We start from the raw sequence: 20219 nt of genomic DNA on the forward strand, positions 1-20219 counted from the left end.
AGATCACAAGTAGGCAGAGAGGCGGGCAGAGAGAGAGAGGGAAGCAGGCTCCCCACCAAGCAGAGAGCCTGATGCGGGGCTCGATCCCAGAACCCTGGGATCATGACCTGAGCCGAAGGCAGAGGCTTTAACCCACTGAGCCACCCAGGTGCCCCGGTGAAGTGCTTATTCTAATCTCCTATGCATTTTTTTTTTTGGTTGTCTTCTTGATATTGCATTCTTTATATATTCTGGATACAAATATTTTATTGGCTGTGTATTTTGTAAGAATTTCTTACTAGTATGTGCCTTTACTACAGTATCTTCTGGAGAGTGAATTTCTTTTACTTTGATGAGATTTAGTTTTGGGTTGTTCCCCCCCCCCTTTAGGGGGTGTTTTATCTAGGAACTCTTTACTGAACCAAAAGTCACAAGACTTTGCCATGTATTTTCTTCCAGAAGTTTTGTAGTTGTGGTTTTATATTTAACTCTGTGTGATTGATCCTTTTTGAGTTGCCTATTTTATATACTACAAGGTAGGGATTGAGTTGTATTTGGATAGCCAGTTGTTCCAGCAACATTTGTTGAAAAGACTGTCCTTTCTTCTTTGAATTACCTTAACATCTTTGTTGAAAATCATTTGACTGTATCTATGTAAGTCTATTTCTGAGTTATATTGTTTCTTTGATCTGTATGTCCATTCTGTTTTTTTTTTTTAAGATTTTTTTTTTTATTTATTTGACAGAGAGAGAGATCACAAGTAGGCAGAGCAGCAGGCAGAGAGGTGGGGGGGAAGCAGGCTCCCTGCTGAGCAGAGAGCCCGATGTGGGGCTCGATCCCAGCATCCTGGGATCATGACCTGAGACGAAGGCAGAGGCTTAACCCACTGAGCCACCAGGTGCCCCTGTATGTCTATTCTTAAGTGAATAGCATGTGGCCTTTTTTTTTTTTTTTTTTTAATTAATCTCTACACCCAGCGTGAGGCTCTAACTTATGGCCGTGGGATCAAGAGTCACAAACTCCTCCAACTGAGCCAGCCAGGTGCCCCAGTAGCACACCATCTTGATAACAACTGTAGCTTTATGTAAGTCTTAGAATCAGATGGTGTGAGTCCTCTACCTTTGTATTTATCAAAATTATTTTGGATGTTCTAGGTCTTTTGCATTTTCATACAAAGTTTAGAGTCAGTTTGTCAGCTTCTGCAAAAAAGCTTGCTAGGATTTTGATTGGTATTTTTATCTATAGATCAATTCAGAAAGAACTGACATCAGTTCTTGAGTATTGAGTTTTCTGATCCATGAACATGGTCTATCTCTCCATTTATTTAGGTCTTCCTCAATTTCTCATCAGCGGTTTTTAGTGTTCCACATACAACTCTTGTACACATTCCATTAGATTTATTCCTAAGTATTTCATGGTTTTTAGCAGTATTATAAATGATTGTTTTTTTAATTTCCAAGAGAGCAATTTGACCCTGAAGTTAGCTTTTTTCTTCTTTACTCATATTGAGATGTAATTGACACACATCTGTGTATAAGTTTAAGGAATACGGCATAATGGTTTGATTTACATTTGTTGTGAAATAACTGCTTCAGTAAGCCTAAGTTAGCATCTGTCATCTCATATAGATATAGTAAAAAGAAACAAATTTTCTTATGATGAGAACTCTTTAAGATTTCTTCTCTTAACTTTCCCATATATCACACAACAGTGTTGATTATAGTCACTATGTTGTACATTACATCCCTAGTTACTTATCTTATAACTAGAAATTTCTATTTTTGAAGTGATTAGTTTTTTGTATTCATGGAATTTTTGTTGTTGCCAACCTTTTGTTATTAATTTTCAATTTTAAAATTTCTTTGTGGCCCATATAGGAACACTTCTTAAAAATACAGTTGACCTTTGAACAACATGTGTTTGAAATCCATGGGTCCACTTATACATGGATTTTTTTTTAATAAATACTCTACAATACTGCAAATGTATTTTCCCTATGATTTTCTTAGTAACACTTTCCTTTCTCTAGGTTAATTTACTGCAAGTATGTTATACATATAACCTTCAAAATATGTGTTAACTAACTATTTATGTTTAATGGGTAAGGCTTCCAGTTAGCAATAGGCTATTAGTAATTAAATTTGGGGGGAGTCCAAAGTTATATACAGATTTTCAACTATACAGGGAGTTGGCACCCCAACCCCTGTGTAATTCAAGGGTTAGCTATAGTTCAATGGTCAGCTGTAGTTTGAAGGATTTGAAAAGAAGGTATATTTTCTATATAATTATATTACATATGTTATATGTAATATAACATAGGTAAATATATACTATATAATGTGTTACATATTATGAGTATGTATTATATTAATATTGTATATTACTAATATTTCAATATAAAGTTATATTGAATCTACTTTATTGATGATAGTACCCACATATGCTGTCTTAAATTAGTTTTTTTCTATTTTTGATCTGTGAGGTTTTGATGTTTATTAGCGTCTCACACCAGTTTGTATTTAGCCATTTTAATTTAGAAATCTTAGGGGCGCCTGGGTGGCTCAGTGGGTTAAAGCCTCTGCCTTCGGCTCAGGTCATGATCCCAGGGTCCTGGGATCGAGCCCCGCATCGGGTTCTCTGCTCAGCAGGGAGCCTGCTTCCTCCTCTCTCTCTCTCTGCCTGCCTCTCTGCCTACTTGAAATCTCTGTCTGTCAAATAAATAAAAAAAATCTTTAAAAAAAAAAAAAAGAAATCTTAATGCTATCTTGTTGCACAAATAGAACTGTTATTAATATGAAGGGATCCTCTCTTCCTGTTTTAAGGTTTTTGCCTTAGATTCTTTATATATCATTAACATTGTTACATGTTTATTTTTGTTAGCATGTATTTATTAGGTCTACCGATTTTATTATCCTTAACCTTTCTCTGTCATTTAGGTTCCATCCTTATGAATAGCATCCAGTTAGAGTTACCCCCTTAGACTTAATCTGAGTCTTTTTAAATAGTTAACATAACTTATTTGCATTTACTGATACGCCTGATGGTTTTTACTTCTTCCTCCATCTAACTTTATGCTGTTTTTATACATTCTTTTTGTTTCCTTTCTTCCATTACTTCCCTTTGTTACCTTGATTGTTTTCTTCATTCTTTTATTCTCTAGTAAATTAAAATAATTTTTACATGCTAATTAAACTTTTGTTTTTACTTTACCTTTCTCTATACTCAATGTATATTAATCTAGGAGCTTGAGTATCTCTATTAAGCCTGAAAAGTGTGGTCCTTGAAATGTCACAAATGTTCGTAGATCTGAATCTCTTCTTTTCTTCTGCCTTTAACTCCTCTCTCCCCCTTATCTTATTAAAGTAGTCTACAATTTAATGATCAGTTGTCTTTTTTTTAATGCTATGCAGTGGTTTCTTTTTTGTAATAAATTTTTTCATAATATATGCACTGAACTTCGTAACCGCATTAACGGTGACTTAAATGTTAAATGTTTTGTTGATTTCACAGCTTACTAGTATTTCTTCATTAAACCACATCTTCTCTTGAGTTTTTTATTCTCATTTATCTTTCCTATAACTTTTTTCCTTTGGTTAATTCTAGTTGGAAAAAAATAGATTTTTTAATATTCATCTCTCTCACAAAGTATTTTTTTGTGTTCCTGTAACCTGAGCGTATTGATTTTATTTAAATAGATGTGGTCAAATAATCACTACTTCAGAGCCTATATATATTTTTGAAAACATTGAAATAGAGCAGAGGAAAACAGTGCTAATGATAAAACCTTAACAAGATAATAATTTGTTGATTTCAAATTTGAATTCAACTCCCAGTTACCAAGAGTAATTATTTTTCTTCTAAAGTTCATTCTTCCTTCCTTCCTTCCTCTCAGTCAATCTTATCCACCGCTGATTGATTTTTGAGTTTTGGTGTTTCAGGAGTAATTGTGTCTTTTTCATTGCACTTTTACTGGTATATTGGTAGGCATTATAATTTCCATGTGGAATCATACCTTCTAGATTTAAAGAAAATACTTTGATTCTGAATGTTAAAAACCCAAAATGAAGGCCTAATATAGTACATTATTATTAAAGTAGTCAAAAACAGAATAATTTCAAAGCAACAAAAATATTTTCTCATATATTTATAGTTTTGTTTGGATTTTTTTATGCCTACCATAAATATCCGTTTCAGTTGGTGTTAATTTGTATCAATAGTTTACACTATTCTGATGTTATGGTCTTATCTGAAGAAGTTGATTTATACAACCTGTCTGTTACAAAGTGAAAGATTACTGTTCTGGATATAATTTTATTTTTGGCTTTATATCTCCGGAGAGTTCTGTTTTGTACCTTACCTAAGACTAGGAGGAATGACAAGGTAAGCCTAAGAATTAGTTCTTTTAATCATCTTTTTCTTTATGGGTTAGTACAATGGAAACAGAAAATTTAGAGGGGTTATATCTCTGACAGAGTACTTTTAAACATAACATTTTTCTGTACCTTAAAGATTATAAGCTTTTTGCTATGCTTTTCTAGAACTCATCCCTGGTGGCCAGTCCATTCTAGGGTAGAGGAGAAGCCCCTATTTAGGAACTGACCCAGAAAACAGTAATTCAGGACAGAGCTTCAGTTGAACAGTGAGGTAAGCCAGCCTAGAGAGAGAAATTCAGACCAAATAGCCAGTGAAGAAGAACATGGTAGTGAGTGAGAAAGGGGGCTGTATGTGAAGATTTTTCCTTTTTATGAATATAAAAAATGGACCTGGTTAGACAGTTTTGTAATAGATCATGTCCTTGGAACAGAAATGAGCCAGATTTCTTCGTTGAAACAGGATTGACATGCCATCTCTGGGGAACTTTGTGATGTGCTCTGTTAGGCTAACTGATATGAATTAACGAACCTTGAAATCAGTATGTATTTACGGAGAATATTTCAGGTACCCAGTACTGCTGAGTGATAAGAAATTAGAAGATAACATGGCAAATAATTTTATCAAAAATTTTTCTAACACTTTCTCTCAGTTTTCTAAATGGTAAAATTCCTTTTGTTTTTTAAAAATTATTACTCCTGTTATCATAAATGTCTCACATATGCCTTCTCGATTATCCCAAAAGGTTATATATCTCTCTTTTTTTTTTTTAAAGATTTTATTTATTTATTTGTCAGAGAGAGAAAGATCACAAGTAGGCAGAGAGGTAGGCAGAGGCAGAGGGAGAAGCAGGCTCCCTGCCGAGCAAGGAGCCCGATATGGGACTCGATCCCAGGACGCTAGGATCATGACCTGAGCCGAAGGCAGCCGCTTAACCAGCTGAGCCACCCAGGCGTCCCTATATATCTCTTAATACACAGAACACTCTATGACAATTTTGAATACTTACAAATACAAGACATAGTCCTTAACTTCTGGGGCTATTGGGCTGAGGATTTTATTCCTAAATATAAGCTAATTAACAGCATAAGGCAGGATAATTTCAGCAGTAAGACATAGGTAAATGGAAATGGCTTATTTATTATAAATTTATTATATTATATATTTATTTCTATTATATATTATATTTATTACATATTCTATATTATATTTTAAAACAAAATATATTTATTATATTTTGTTATAAATAAATAAGACTATGGTATTACTTAAACACAATCACTCCTAAAAAAACCTGCTTTCTTTTGCACTTCAAAAACAGCCTCCGTGTCTGCATTTCTTTCTTTGTCCTTCACTCTTTCTTTAATACACTGGCCTTTCGATGTGTTCCGTTACTTTCGCTTAGGCATTTCACATGACACCAGTGTTCTTAGTGCTAAGTCCGGAGGCTTGTCTGCCATTGTCATCTTTCCTTTTAGTGTATTTGTACTGTCAGCCTTACCCATTCTCTTGGTTTCTTTGCACTGAACGGTCCTCGCTCATTTCTTCCCCTGCCAGAACTGCATCCTGTCTGGACTCTCCACGGCCCCTTCTCTTCAGAATTGCGTCTTTGAGTTGAGCCCGGGTGCTTCCTCCCATTTACTCTCTGCCGTTCTGACGGCGTCCCCTCCCATCAACGTGGGCGTTCTCCAGCAGTCTGGTCCTTCTCCCTGAGCTTCTGAACTGCTCTTCAGTGTAGTAGCTCGGGGGCTACTTTGACTCTCAGGAGCTTTTCCCCTTATATTTTATTTTAAAATTATTTTTTATGCCTACATGTTCATGTGTCAGAATTCAAAAGCTACACAAAGATATATATCGTCAAGTGTTTCCCACTACTTTTCTGCCATCCACTCACTGCTTTGCCCAGTGGCAAACCAGTGCCTAATTTCTTCTATGTTTTTCCAGAGATGTTTTATATGAGAACAACAGTTCTGCAGGGCGTCTGGGTAGCTTAGCCGGTTAAGCGTCCGGCTTGTGATTTCTGCTCAGGTCATGATCTCCTGGGTCACGCACTTAAACTGTGTGAGGCTCCACACGCAGTGGGGAGTCTGCTTAAGGTTCTCTTCCCTCTGCCTCTCTCCCCACTCACACATCCTCTCTCAAATAAATAAATCTTAAAAAAAAGAAAAAAAAAACAATTTGGTATAAACCTTTACCCCCATTTTACAAAGGAGTTGAGACTTAGAGATTTTAGTCATTAGCTCAGATCACAGAGGTGGTCAGTGGCAGAGCCAGAATTCTGATGCGAGTCTTCCAGTTAAAAATCTCTTACATGTCAGATTCCAAATGCCTGGTAGATATTTCTTCTCGGATTTCATATTTTTTCCTATTTCTATCCTTCCTCTGAAATTAACTTATCCCCATAATTCTCAGTCTTCATAAATGGAATCAACATTCTCTGGTCATCAGGTTTGAAATTTTGTAGTAGTCACTGAGTCCTTGTTGATTCCCTCACAGGGCGTTAGTTTCAAAACGCCTCTCATGTTCACCCTCTACTTTCCATGCTGACCCTTAATCTGTAGTTCAGGCCGTTGTCCATCAGCAACTGCCTGGATTACTGCCCTGGGCTGTAGGTTGGCTCCTTGGCCCTCACCTGTTTATCTTCCCTCACACTTTCAGTAATATTATTCCTCTCCAGTGGCTTCCTTTTTCCCTTCCCATTAAGGTTAAATCACTCTCCCTAACTTCTAGGGCCATCTTTAATTTGGCCTAATCTTCCCTATTCAATGTTTCTCTCTCTTAGCCTTCATCCCTTTTGGACATATCTCTTGTTAGGCCACAGATAAATACTTCATATTCTGGAGTGTTAATTTAGCGGGACAGCTATGTGACCATTTATATGACATGTCCTAAGATGTGCAAGATAAGGCAAGAGTCACCGGAGCACATATCCATAGTTGTCGTTACTGAAAGAAACATGAGCATCTTGTTTCTGGTAATTAATTCTTTAGACCGCATCAGTCAGGAATAGAGTGGATGATCCGAAATGACAGTACATTCACTTACATACAAAATAGATTGCCATTCTCTGTTATTTTAAAAAAAAACAAACCATATATGAACTAATATTTTTATCTCTACATGAAGCAAAGTATAGTGGATGTTCTGCTTATGCGGACTGAATAGTACATAATTTCCAGTGGGCTTAATAAAAAAATCAGTCATGAGAGACGCCTGGGTGGCTCAGTCAGTTAGGCATCTGCCTTCAGCTGGGGTCATGATCCCAGCATCCTGGGATCCAGTCCCATATCAGGCTTCCTGCTCAGCAGGGAGCCTGCTTCTCCCTCTGCCTGCCGCTCCCTCTGTGCTTGTACTCTCGCCTTCTCTTTCTCACTCTCTCTCTGGAAACAATTTTTTTAAAAAAGCAAAGCGCATTAAAAAAAAAAAAAATCAGGGGCACCTGGGTGGCTCAGTGGGTTAAAGCCTCTGCCTTCGGCTCAGGTCATGATCCCAGGGTCCTGGGATCGAGCCCCACATCGGGCTCTCTGCTCCGCGGGGAGCCTGCTTCCTTCTCTCTCTCTGCCTGCCTCTCTGCCTAGTTGTGATTTCTTTCTGTCGAATAAATAAAATATTTTAAAAATTTTTTTAAAAAATCAGTCCTGATGACTTTTTTTTAAATAGACTTTATTCTTCAGAATGCGTGTAGATTTACAGAAAGATAGAAAAGATGGTACAGAGGGTCGCCGCACACCCCACACCCAATTTCTCCTGTCGTTGGCCTTTGACATTAGTGCAGCACATGTGTTAAAATTAATAAACCAGCGGTGGTGCATCATTATTATTAACCCAAGTTCATCCTTTGTTCTGGTTGCTTTAGTTTTTACTTGGGGTCCTTTTTCGATTCCAGGATCCCATCTAGGAAACTGCGTTATATTTCGCTGCGTTATATTCCTGATAGTCTTCTTGGCTGTGGCAGTTTGACTGCAGTTTTTATTATGGGCAAAAAGATGGATTTTTCTAAAAGCTGGAACACTTAAAACAAGTGGACAGTTTTAAGGTATTTCAACTTCTGTGTTCCCTTTTCTTCTGTATTCCAGGCACTCTGTGAATGTGCCCTCCAGACTCCTTATGACAGCCTGAAACTCGGGATGTTGTCTGTCCTTTCCACATTGTCAGGGACCATTGCCATCAAACATTACTTCAGCATAGCTTCAGGTAAGGAGAAGAACGGAGAGAACATATGGATAATGTGCTTTTCTCCTGTTTGATGGTTCCGGTGGTTTCTTCTGTAAAGCCTTGGAATCCAGAACAGTTTCAGTCCTGTACTCTGTTTATATGCCAGTGACTTATCTGCAAATGATTTCACTAATGCCTGTGGTCATAACATTTTGCATCCTTGATCATAATTCAAGGGTATTTTCTTTTCTAGATTTGCCCTGTTTTGAATTATATGTACATGAGACAATATTTTCGAGGCTACTTAACATAGCTTGTTTGCCTTTGTATGTCTCTGAGTCAAAGTGCCCTTTGGATTTAAGTACATTTCAAAGGCCAGATGGTGGCAAATTTTAAAAGCAAATGTCACAAGCCTTCTTTTAGGTATATGTTATCCCTTTGGAAAACGATTAAAATAAAACTTTACCCCAGTTCAGTAACACTTTCCTGGTTGCCTGTTACAGATGGGTTAGCTTCAAAGTGCCTTTATTACACTTGATCTTAGCCAAAGGCCGAGAAGCGATCAAAGTGCCTTTATTAATGCCTGGCCAGGAGCTTGCCTACCTAACAGACACGGTTGAAGTGTTCTGTTGTGTTTTAATGTGGGTTTTGTGGGATCTCTATTGCTTCCTGTGTTAGTCCATTAATTTGAATTGAGGTAGTTAAACAACTGCAGTGTCCCTTTGTCCTTTTTATGGCTTCACAGCCGGGGAGCTTGCTGGGTAAAAGGAATTCCCTCCCTCTATATATATAAGGCTTGATAGGAAGATGAAAGTACCTGGTGCTCTGTCTGCCAGGCCTCCCTGCCAGCTAGGGTGCCGCATGTGGCCTGGACTCAGCTGCCATGTCGTACCACAGGCCGAACTGAGAGCCAGTGACGGTAAGAAGTAGGGGACTGGGAGAATTCGTTCTCGTGCTAGAGCCGTGACCGGGGCCGCACATTTCCGGGGCCTCCTGTAGCGGCGGGCATCTGCTCTGTCCCAGAACCTCGGGCAGTGGCGTGGCGGAATCAGTACAGTGGTGGTCATGCCTTCACTGAACTAATTCTGTGCGTGGTTTGGGTTGTGATCTCGGCTGGTCGCTTTTCCAGTCATTTTCTGAACTTAGTTTTCTAGCCTTTCCAGTAATTCTGTGAGGTATTTCTGTGTCAGTTGTCTACTGCTTTGCAGTAAGTCACCTCAAAACTTAGTGGCTTACGGGACACATCGGTGGCTCCGTCGGTTCAGTATCTGTCTTCAGCTCGGGTCATGATCCCAGGGTCCTGGGACTGAGTCCCACATCAGGCTTCTTGCTCAGCGGGGAGCCTGCTGCTCCCTCTCCCTCTGCCCCTCCCGCGCTTGTGCGCGCGCTCTCTCTAACAAATAAATAAATAAATATTAAAAAAAAAAAAAAACTTAGTGCCTTAAAACCATCACGCTTAGATTTGCTCTGATTCTGCGTATCAGCAGTTTTGACTGATCTCAGCTGGGTGCTTCTCCCAATCTCACGTGGGCTTTTACTTGTAAGACTGCAGTCGTCTGGAGCCTTGACCATTCTGGATGGTCTCGGGGCTCTCATCCACCAACTGGAGGTTGAAAATCTTCCAGCAGAGCAGCTTGGTTCTCCTCCTCCTGACTCAGCAGGCTAGCTTGGCCTTGTTTCCATCATGGTCTCAAGATTCTAGCAGCAGCCAAAAGAAGGCAAGCCACCAGCGGCCCATAAGCACTTCTTAGTCTTTTGCTTGCACATTTCTTAATGTCTCAGTAGCCAGAGCAAGTGACATGGCCAAGCCCAGATAAGCGGGGACATAAACACCTCTTGAGGCAAGGAATTAGAAAAAATTGCGTTGCAAAGGGGCATGCCTCAAGGCTCGGGATGTATTATCACAGCCCTTTTTATCAACAATCTATCATATACTTGTTGTACTTTTGAAGAATTCTTCTGCATAAATCAGCCAGTCTCATTTTCTCAGCTTATAGTTACTATCCTTGACTGATGTCCTACTTTAAAAGAAGCTGCAGGAGTATTATATCTTATAATTTGTAAGTGTCTTCCCATGGAAAGTCTCATTGCTTCTGTACAAGTAGCCTTTCAAGTGAAGCACATTGAAAGTTTGTAAGTATTAAAATTGAGGCTTACAAAGTTTCAACAAGGGGCACCTGGGTGGCTCAGTGGGTTAAAGCCTCTGCCTTCAGCTCAGGTGGTGGTCCCAGGGTCCTGGGATCAAGCCCCACGTCGGGCTCTCTGCTCAGCAGGGAGCCTGGTTATCCCTCTCCTCTCCCTCTCTGCTTGCCTCTCTGCCTGTTTGTGATCTCTGTCAAATAAATAAATAAAATCTTTTAAAAAAACAAAACAAAGTTTCAACGATACGTCCGAAGTCACATTCTTAATGCCTTAGTCTAGACCTGAACCCAAAGGTTCTAACCCGTTGTTCATTTTTATACTAAACGGCCTAGAAGCAGGATGACTTTCTTTTTCTTTATTTTCTAATTCCAGAGTCACTTGTAAGCCTTTGTCAGGATATAATATTCAAGCACTTCTTGAGCTTTGTCCTTTTATCGAATTTTAAATTTTATTAAATTGCAGCTTGTATATGGAATTAAGCAAAAGGCTTAAATAACCAGACTAGGTAATGTTCACAAGAAATGAAAGTCAAGGATTTTCCAAAATTAGATTTTCCCTTAGGCAAAAGTATGTTTTCATTGATTAGATTTTTTCAACATAAGCAAGATCGTTTATAAAACAAACTTAAATTTAGTGTCTAAATTATCACTAACAAATGGCTCTTAAGCACATAAGATATTCAGTATTACACATACCTAAGAAAAATGCCCCCCCCAAAAAAAACCCCACTAAAATACTTTACAAATCCGTCAGATTGGCAAAGATTCAGAAGTTTAATAACATGCTTTTTTGACAGTGGTGGGTGAACAGCCATTCACTGCTGGTGGGTTTGTGAATTATTAAATGTCTGCATAGGTGACTTGAAAGTATTCATCAGAATTACCAGCGACCCAGAAATTCCAGTTCTAGGAGTTGAACCTACTAGGATAGTCACACATTTGAGAAATGACAGAGGTATAAGGTTACTCATGGCGTCATAGTATGTAATATCGAGACATTGTCCATCAGCAGGGACGTAGTAGAATAAAAAGAAATCCATCAATAGGGATCTCATTCAAGGAATTATGATCCATAACTGCAATAGAAGTCAGTATAATTTATTAAAGAATATATGGCATGGAGTAATCTACATGATATGTTTAAAGGGCAATAAAGAAAGATATAAAACTGTGGAAAAAGGAAAAAGAACTTGAGAATGTTTGCTTGCAAGTGTCCAGACTCTGGAACGATACGCAAGGAGCTGATAACATTGGGTGCGTGAGGAAGACTCTTCACTCCCTGACTTTCTAGCTTTTTCTACTAGTTATTGAATCTTTGGAACCAGGTGAATTTATCTGAGTAAATACTTCTTAAATTAAAAAATTAAAAATAGTTTTGTCCCTAAAATACTAAACAGAAAAATGCTGCAAAATATATTTTTAAAGACAGAATATTGGCTACTATCTGCCTATTGTGATTATGTGTGAATTTTTAAATTTTGAATTTTTCTGATTTTTTTCCAAATTTTCTATGATGAGTCTTCATAGAAAGAAAAATGCATGTTGCGAAACACGTTAGTAAATCTATTAATGAGTCTGTATTGTCCAGATCACACAGGCAAGACAAAGAATGGAGGAAATATAATTTCTGCAGTCTTGAAAAAGCTTTTCTAATATTTTGCCTATTTTAAAAACACTGAGGGTTTACCTTAGCTAATACTTTTATGTTAAACTGGAAGACACAAGTCCCCCACTGCCTGGGATGGTCTTGGTTTATGCCTGTTGTAATTAGGAACTGGACCCCCTTCAGCCTCAAAAAATATGATCACCTTTGGTGTGAGAGGCAAGGTTGAAATCGATGGTAATCGTGGAAAAATAAGCAAGAATGGAAGAAGGAAAGCAGGAACAAGAGACTCTGCTAGAAGGCTGAAAAGCTTTAATCTCCTGATTCTTCTTAAAGTTCATTCACTTATACCTGAGAGTTTCTCTACTGTAAATACAAATATTCACAATGTAAACATTACATTACAGAATTTCAAGTGTGAATTTTGAAAGTTGCTGCAGGGACACCTGGGTGACTCAGGGGGTTAAGCCTCTGCCTTCTGCTCAGGTCATGATCCTGGGGTCCGGGACTGAGTCCTGCATCAGGCTCTCTGTTCAGTGAGGAGTCTGCTTCTCCCTCCCCTGTTTGTTCCTGTGCGCTCACTCTCTGTCCATCCCACTCTCAAATAAATAAAATCTTTTAAAAAATAAAAATAAAAAGTTGAAATTTATAGTATAGAACTTGAGGTATAAAGCACAGGGCATAACTAATACATTTTTTTATCTCAGGGGCAAGATGCTTAAAATCTTAGTTATGCCCTACCCCTACCCCTGGGCTTCAATTTCTTCTGTAAAAAGTATTGAATCTCGTGATTCCACAATCCTTTCCAGTTCTAAAATCATTAATATTGGGGACCCCTGGCTGGCTCAGGCAGTTAAGCATCTGCCTTTGGCTCAGTTCATGATCCTGGCATCCCAGGATCAAGCCCCACATTGGGCTCCCTGCTCAGCAGAGAGCCTGCTTCTCCCTCTGCCCCTTACCCTGCTCATGCTCTTTCTCGCGCACGTTCTCTCTCAAATACATAAAAATCTTTTTAAAATAAATAAATAAATAAAATCATGAATTCTGTGTAAACCTTTTGCAATATAACTATCTGCCAGCATTGAGGTGGGAAAAGCAAACTTAAAATTTTTGTTTCTCTTTTTCTTTCCTCTCTTGAAGGTAAGTTTTATCTGATAAGAGGCCTAAAGGTGACATCCATTTTAATGAGAATCTGTTTGCACTCCCAAGGATACAGTCTTTAGTTTTTTTGGCTTTGCTATTCCTTGGTCAGTTTTGTTAATGTTTTTGTGGGAAAGTCCTATATTATTTTAGATCCTAATCAGTATAGACTATTAAGACATACACTATTCTGAATGCCTGGGTGGCTCAATTGTTTAAGCGACTACCTTCGGTTCAGGTCATGATCCTGGAGTCCCGGGATCGAGTCCCATATCAGGCTCCCTGCTTGGCAGGGAGTCTGCTTCTCTCTCTGACCCTTCCACTTCTCATGCTCATTCTCTCTCTCACACACTCTCTCTCAAATAAGTAAATAAAATCTTAAAAAAAAAAAAAAGACATAATCTATTCTAAGTTCCTTGACAGAATAAATAGGAATGATGGTTTATGTGGATGACGGAGTAAAAGTAGATGGAGTACAGATTTTCTCTTGAAAGTGAGAGCAATGAACCTATACATTGAACTGCTTTTGAACTTTGTAAGTGAATTAAGTCTGTGCTACTTTTCCCTTCTTGTTTAGGAAATGTGGGTTCTTCCCCCAGATCCTCTGACTTGGTCAGATTAGCCCAAGAGTGCTGTTACCATAATAACAGGGGCATTGCAGCTCATGGAGTACGAGTCCTAACTAACATAACAGTCTCTTGTCAAGAAAAAGGTAAGTTTGATCAGGACGGATACTATGTATAAACTTTTGGATTGAAGTTTGGGTGGAATGTGTGTGTGTGTGTGTGTGTGTGTGTGTGTGTGTGTGTGTGTGAATCCCTCCTTTTTAGCACATACGCTCTTACCTACTGGTTGCCTCCTAAAGTCTTCTTAGAGCAGGTTTTCTCAAAACTACTTAATCCTATGAAAAATAAAAGTATATATATGAGGGCCTTGGGATTGGGATTGGGAAATGGAGAGGTTTCGTGGAGCATTGCCCATTTCCTCCAAGTGCTTCACTTCGCACGCATGGTGCTGTGGGTAGGGAGTACTAATGACTGCCCTGTGGTGTGAAAATTGGTTCACATGTACAAAAACCTGGAATATTAAAGAAAAAATACCTTAAGTTATCAAAGGGCTTAAGTAACAAATAGTTTGACCTAGGGGCAGATGAATTAACAGAGCAAAATAAATTAAATTTGCCCAGAATTTGTCTCTAGGTATTTAAAACATCAAGCTGATTTGCATAATTTAGGATGTGAATAGAAAATAATGCTTATATTTTATTGTATTCCTAATATTTTTGACCTAAAGGCTTGAATAAGTTCAAGCTGGTATTTAAAAACAGATGTTTTGGATGTTTCTTCTGTTCCGGTGTTCATTTTGATCTCCATTAAGGATCATAAGTGGGGAATCTTATCCCCACTAGACGTCAGCCCTACCCATTCCTAGTACCTGTTTTTTTTCTAGCACTCTGACCTTCACTAGACTTAGCACTGTCAAGTCCTACACTAACTCAGGTGACATTTCTTTAAAACTGTTCTTTAAATGCTGATTCTTTTTTGAATAATTAAACCTGTTTTATTTTTTAGATAGTAAATGAGTATTTTCTACCATGTAACATAAAAAACTCTGTGTTCTCAGAGCTCATATATATTGACCTTAATATGGTTAATATATTCAGAATTTTCTAGAACTTCTAAAGAAATGTTAGCCCTAAGGTAGTAGAAAGATGCTATAGTACTGCTATTACATAGAGACACCTTAAGGGGTTGGTTCTTTGTGGTCTGACTTAAAACATTAATAAGGTTATGCAGGGTTTTCATTACTTCCTAAAAGGGTTTCAATTTTCATTAGAAAGTTACACTGTAGGTGAAAGTGGACAAGCATAATTTATGTCTAGATATAAATTTTTAATCTTGTTAGGAAGATTTATGTCTGGTTAGGAAGGTAATACATGGTTTGCTGTTCCTAGTATTTTCCTCAGCTAAGCTGGCGACACTGTTTTCAGTTATGTTTTATTTATACCTTTGTGGCTTTAGCTCTTGATTTAATGTGGGTATACATACCTTTTTCTTTTAATATTAGTTTTGGGTGTACAACATCATGATTTGATATTTGTATATATTGTGAAATGATCACCACAGTCTAGTTTAACATCAGTCACCATACATAGTTATAAAATTTTTTTCTTGTGATGAAAACTTTTAAGATCTACTCTCTTAACTTTCAAATATGAATGACAGTATTACGAATCATACTTGACATGCTAAGGCTCATTTTATAAGCAGAAGTTTGCACCTCTCAACTCCGTTCTCCTGGTTTGCCTACCACCTGCACCTGGCAGTCACCAGTCTGTTCTCTACACCTTGAGCTCAATTTTTATTTGATTCCTCATGGAGGTGAAATCATACGGTATTTGTCATTTTCTTGTCTGACTTATTTCACTCGACATAATGCCTTCAAGATCGATCCATGTTGTCTCAAATGGCAGGTTTTCCTTCTTTTTATGGCTGAGTAATAATCCTTTGTGTATCAGTACCACATTTTCTTGATCCATTCACCCACTGGTGGACTCCTAAGTTGTTTCCGTATCTTGGCTATTATAAATAATGCTGTAATGAACATGGGGGTGTGTATGTCTTTGTGAGTTAGTATTTTCATCTTCTTTGGGCAGATACTTGGAAGTGGAGTTGCTGGGTCATATGGCAGTTCTGTGTTTAGTTTTCTGGCGAGCCTCCACACCGTCTTCCATAGCAGCTGCCTCATTTCGTATCCCCACCATCAGTGCACAAGGTTCTCCTTTTCTGCCAGCTTGTTACTTCTTGTCTTTTTGATAATAGCCATTCTAACAGGTATGAGGTGATACCTCATGGTCGTTTTTTTGTGTTTTTTTTTTTAAGATTTTATTTATTTATTTGACAGAGAGAGATCACAAGTAGATAGAGAGGCAGGCAGAGAGAGAGAGAGAGGGAAGCAGGCTCCCTGCTGAGCAGAGAGCCCAATGCGGGACTCGATCCCAGGACCCTGAGATCATGACCTGAGCCGACGCTTAACCCACTGAGCCACCCAGGCGCCCCATCATGGTCGTTTTGATTTGCATTTCCCTGGTGATTGGTGATGTTGAGCATTTTTTCATGTACCTTTTGGCCATTTGGAGATCTTCTTCAGAAAAATGTCTCTTCGGGTCCTCTGCCTGGTTTTTAATTGGATGGATTGTTTTTTTGCTATTGACTCATATGAGTTCTTTATATATTTTGGGTATTTACCCCTACCAGATACATGATTTGCAAATATTTTCTTCCATTTTCATTTTGTTGATGGTTTCCTTTGCTATGCAGAAGCCTTTTAGTTTGATAAAATGCATATATTTTTAGAATCGTCAGTAAAGTAGTGGAAAAACAGAAGTCCGAAGATAGCCTTTACATTTCAGAAGTAATGGCACGTGTACTTTTTCAAGAAGGTTAGCTTTACACATGACATAGTTTCTTATATCTTCGACTCCTTAATGTTTTCTCCTTCTAAGTGCGTGTGTGTGTGTGTTTATCTTCTCTCCTTGACCGTTGTAAACCGTAGTGTTTTTCTTCTAGACCTTTTGGCACTGGAACAGGATGCTGTCTTTGGCCTGGAATCCCTTCTGGTACTTTGTAGTCAAGATGATAGTCCAGGTGCTCAAGCCACTTTAAAGGTGAAAATATCACTTATTTTAATATAATTCCTATTTTTATTGTCTAAACTAGGGGTTGGCAATCTCTCTGTAAAGCACCAGATAGTAAATATTTTAAGTTTTGTAGGCTGTATACTCTTTGTCACAACTACTCAATTCTGCAGCTGTAGGACGAAGTAGCCGTTGGCAGTGTGTCCAGGGAACATATAGGCAGCGTGGTGGGTGGCAGTAAAAACTTCATTATATAATGAGGCCGGAGTTGGCCAAAGGGCAGTGCTTTGTCAACTTCAGCTCAAACAAACATTTACCCTTGATCTTCACTTTCCAAACTATCCCATTGACCATTGTTTTTCCGAAGGTTAGACAAAGTAAAAATCTGAGCTTTTGCCTGAGTTGACGGTGTTTATTAAGTTGTAGTAAATGCATATGAAAGTCCTGGACAATATAAACCAAAGGGAAGTGGGCAGAGCTCCTGTACTTTACGAAGTTCATAATCTGAGGTGACACTGAAAGGAGCTATTTAAGATTTATTATAATATTTTTATCACATTTAAAATACTAGAGATACTTAAGACTTTAAGAACATGAAATGAGATTACTCTTATTGGAGTGAGATATGAAATATAATTTGTAATGGTACAAAATTAAGAAGAGTGGGATTAGTGTGATTTGAAGGAAGTCATAACTTAGTTTCAGCATGTTAAAGGAAGGTTTGATGTCAGTGATGAAGAGTAAAGATATTAACACCATTAAGTAAAAGCTGGTAAGAAGTGGAAAGTAGGCAATATGTGTTTGGCAAGTGATTCATCCCCAGAATCCCTTTGGAACCATAATACATTTACTTAAAAGTTTAAAAAGAGAAAGAAGGAAAACAAACCAGATCCTTTTCCCACCAGTTGTAGGTGTCATGAAACACTGGACTCTGCGCAGTGGAACATATGTAGACGGTCATGGGGTCCCGGTGTCAGAGCAGTTCCTCATCTGGAGGATACTGACGTTTCTCTGAAGGACTAGAGTAGGAAGCAGAACGCACTAAGTTCCTTGGTAGTACAAGCAGAAGTGCAGTTCTAGAGAGAGGACAGTTGGGAGTGATGCCTTCAACTGAGGATGTTAGCGAAGACTTGAACAAGGAGATAGCATGTGAGTTAAGCCTTGAAAGATGACGTAGAATTTCAGCATTGAGGAAAGATGATTTCAGCCCAGGGGAACCACTGTTACAAAAGGCATGGAAACAGAAATGTACTTGTTTTGTTGGAAGAATGGTGAATAACCCACTGTGGCTAGATGACTTAATAATACATAAGACTAGAAAAAGAGTTTGCAGCGCTGTCATGGAGGATTTCCGATATCATGCCAGGGAACTTTGTTTTGTTTCTGTAGGCAGTGAGGAGATACTAAAATTTTAAAGTAGTGGGCATGCTGTGACCTTCTTTGCAATTGCTGTTATTTAAATGTGTCTATTATGTGCCGAACTTTGTTGACAACTTGTATATACATTTCTTTCCTTCTTTACAAAAACGCACCTAGTGGAATTTTCCTCTTTACTACTCATGAGGGGATTAAGACCCAGAAAGATAAAATAACTTGTTGAAGGATACCTAGTTAATCAAAGGCAAGTTGATCTTCAACTCTGGACCAGTCAGGTTCTGAAGACATCATTGTGTCTTCCTAACTTATCCTGAAAGCTACATGGCTGTAGTGTAAAGGATGGGTTAATGGGCCCATCTTTTTAAGAGGCTGGAATTAGGAAGAGATTTATATGTGGTAGAGAGAATGGAAAGGACGTGGATATTGAAGACTGGACAAAAGCAGAAATGACTAGATGTAGCCGTCAGTTGGCTATGTAAAAGTGAGAGGACTTCTGGTTTCTAGTTCTGATGGCGGGGATAATAGTTGATGCTGTTAACTGGCCTGAATAGAAGTTCTAAAGCCAATTGGTTTTTTTTTTATTTCAGATGAGAAATAAGAAAATTAGAAGCTTCTTCCCACTTCTGTGTGCTTAAGAGTCACCTGGGACACATTTTTTACTTAGTTTTTTTAACTTCAAACTATCAATAACTCAAATATTTTTTAAAAAAGTAATTCATTAAGTTTTGAATAGGTAGGGTCTGAGAATCTATATTTTTATTAACATCTTGGGTGATGCTGGCATAGGTAAGTTTACAAACCATATTGTAGAAGCAATTTTTGAAAAACCGTGGAAGTGTAGGATGGTGAGATCCCATTTGGCGTGTATTTTGCCTCTTTACCACTGTGATTTTCTCTTCAGGTCTTTTTTTTTTTTTTTTAATAATCTTAGATTGAAAGGAGTGGTTAATATACAGTCCTGACTTTATTTTCATTTTCAATATGGCACATTTCTAGATCTTAATAAGATTCAATACACCATGTGTTCCTTATGAAGGAAAATGTTATGCCTACAAAAAGACCTTTCCTTGATTTTTCCTGTTCCTTGATTTTTCCTAATAACTGTACAGAGTTCTTTCATTAAAGCTTCAGTTAATACCTTCAGGGTATAACTGGTCCATTTTCTATTCAATGTGCAGATTGCTCTAAATTGTATGGTGAAGTTGGCCAAGGGCAGGCCTCATCTTAGCCAGTCCGTGGTTGAGACCTTGCTGACCCAGCTGCACAGCGCCCAGGATGCTGCCCGGATCCTGATGTGCCATTGCCTGGCGGCCATTGCCATGCAGCTGCCGGTGCTGGGCGACGGCATGCTTGGGGACCTCATGGAGCTCTACAAGGTGATCGGACGATCAGCCACAGACAAACAACAAGAACTTCTGGTAAAGAGCCACTTTTTGAACCTCCTGGGGATGAATAGGTCTGGTTTAGTGGGAATTACTTAGTGGGAATTACTTTAGGAAGTCCAGTGTTACTGTTTCATTTTACTTAAAAAGATTAGAGTAATTGGGGCACCTGGGTGGCGCAGTTGATTAAGCATTGACTCTAGATTTCGGCTCAGGTCATGAAATCAAGCCCTGTGTTAGGCACCATGCTCATTGCTCAGTCTGCTTGAGATTCTCTGCTTCTCCTTCTGCCCCTCCCCCTGCTCACTCTCTCAAATAAACACATCTTTTAAAAAAAAAAAAAAGATTAAGGTAATTATGTACAATCAGGAGTATGCTGAAGTCCGAATAGAACTGGAACCATGAGCTTTGACTATTTCCACCTTTGATCCACA

General features: G+C 38.4%; 1 protein-coding gene across 2 annotated transcripts in view; it reads left to right on the forward strand.

Annotated features, from left to right (window-relative positions):
* Window positions 1–20219, forward strand: part of INTS7 (integrator complex subunit 7) — a 91730-nt gene that overhangs the window by 39833 nt on the left and 31678 nt on the right. For both annotated transcript variants that reach the window (XM_045983453.1, XM_045983454.1), the window contains 4 exons: window positions 8427–8544; window positions 13967–14101; window positions 16959–17056; window positions 19582–19821. In XM_045983453.1, the coding sequence (XP_045839409.1) occupies window positions 8427–8544; window positions 13967–14101; window positions 16959–17056; window positions 19582–19821 (591 nt within the window). The remainder of the gene's footprint in view (window positions 1–8426; window positions 8545–13966; window positions 14102–16958; window positions 17057–19581; window positions 19822–20219) is intronic.

Source organism: Meles meles, chromosome 17 (assembly GCF_922984935.1).
Source record: "Meles meles chromosome 17, mMelMel3.1 paternal haplotype, whole genome shotgun sequence".
In the NCBI taxonomy this organism is placed as follows: Eukaryota; Metazoa; Chordata; class Mammalia; order Carnivora; family Mustelidae; genus Meles; species Meles meles.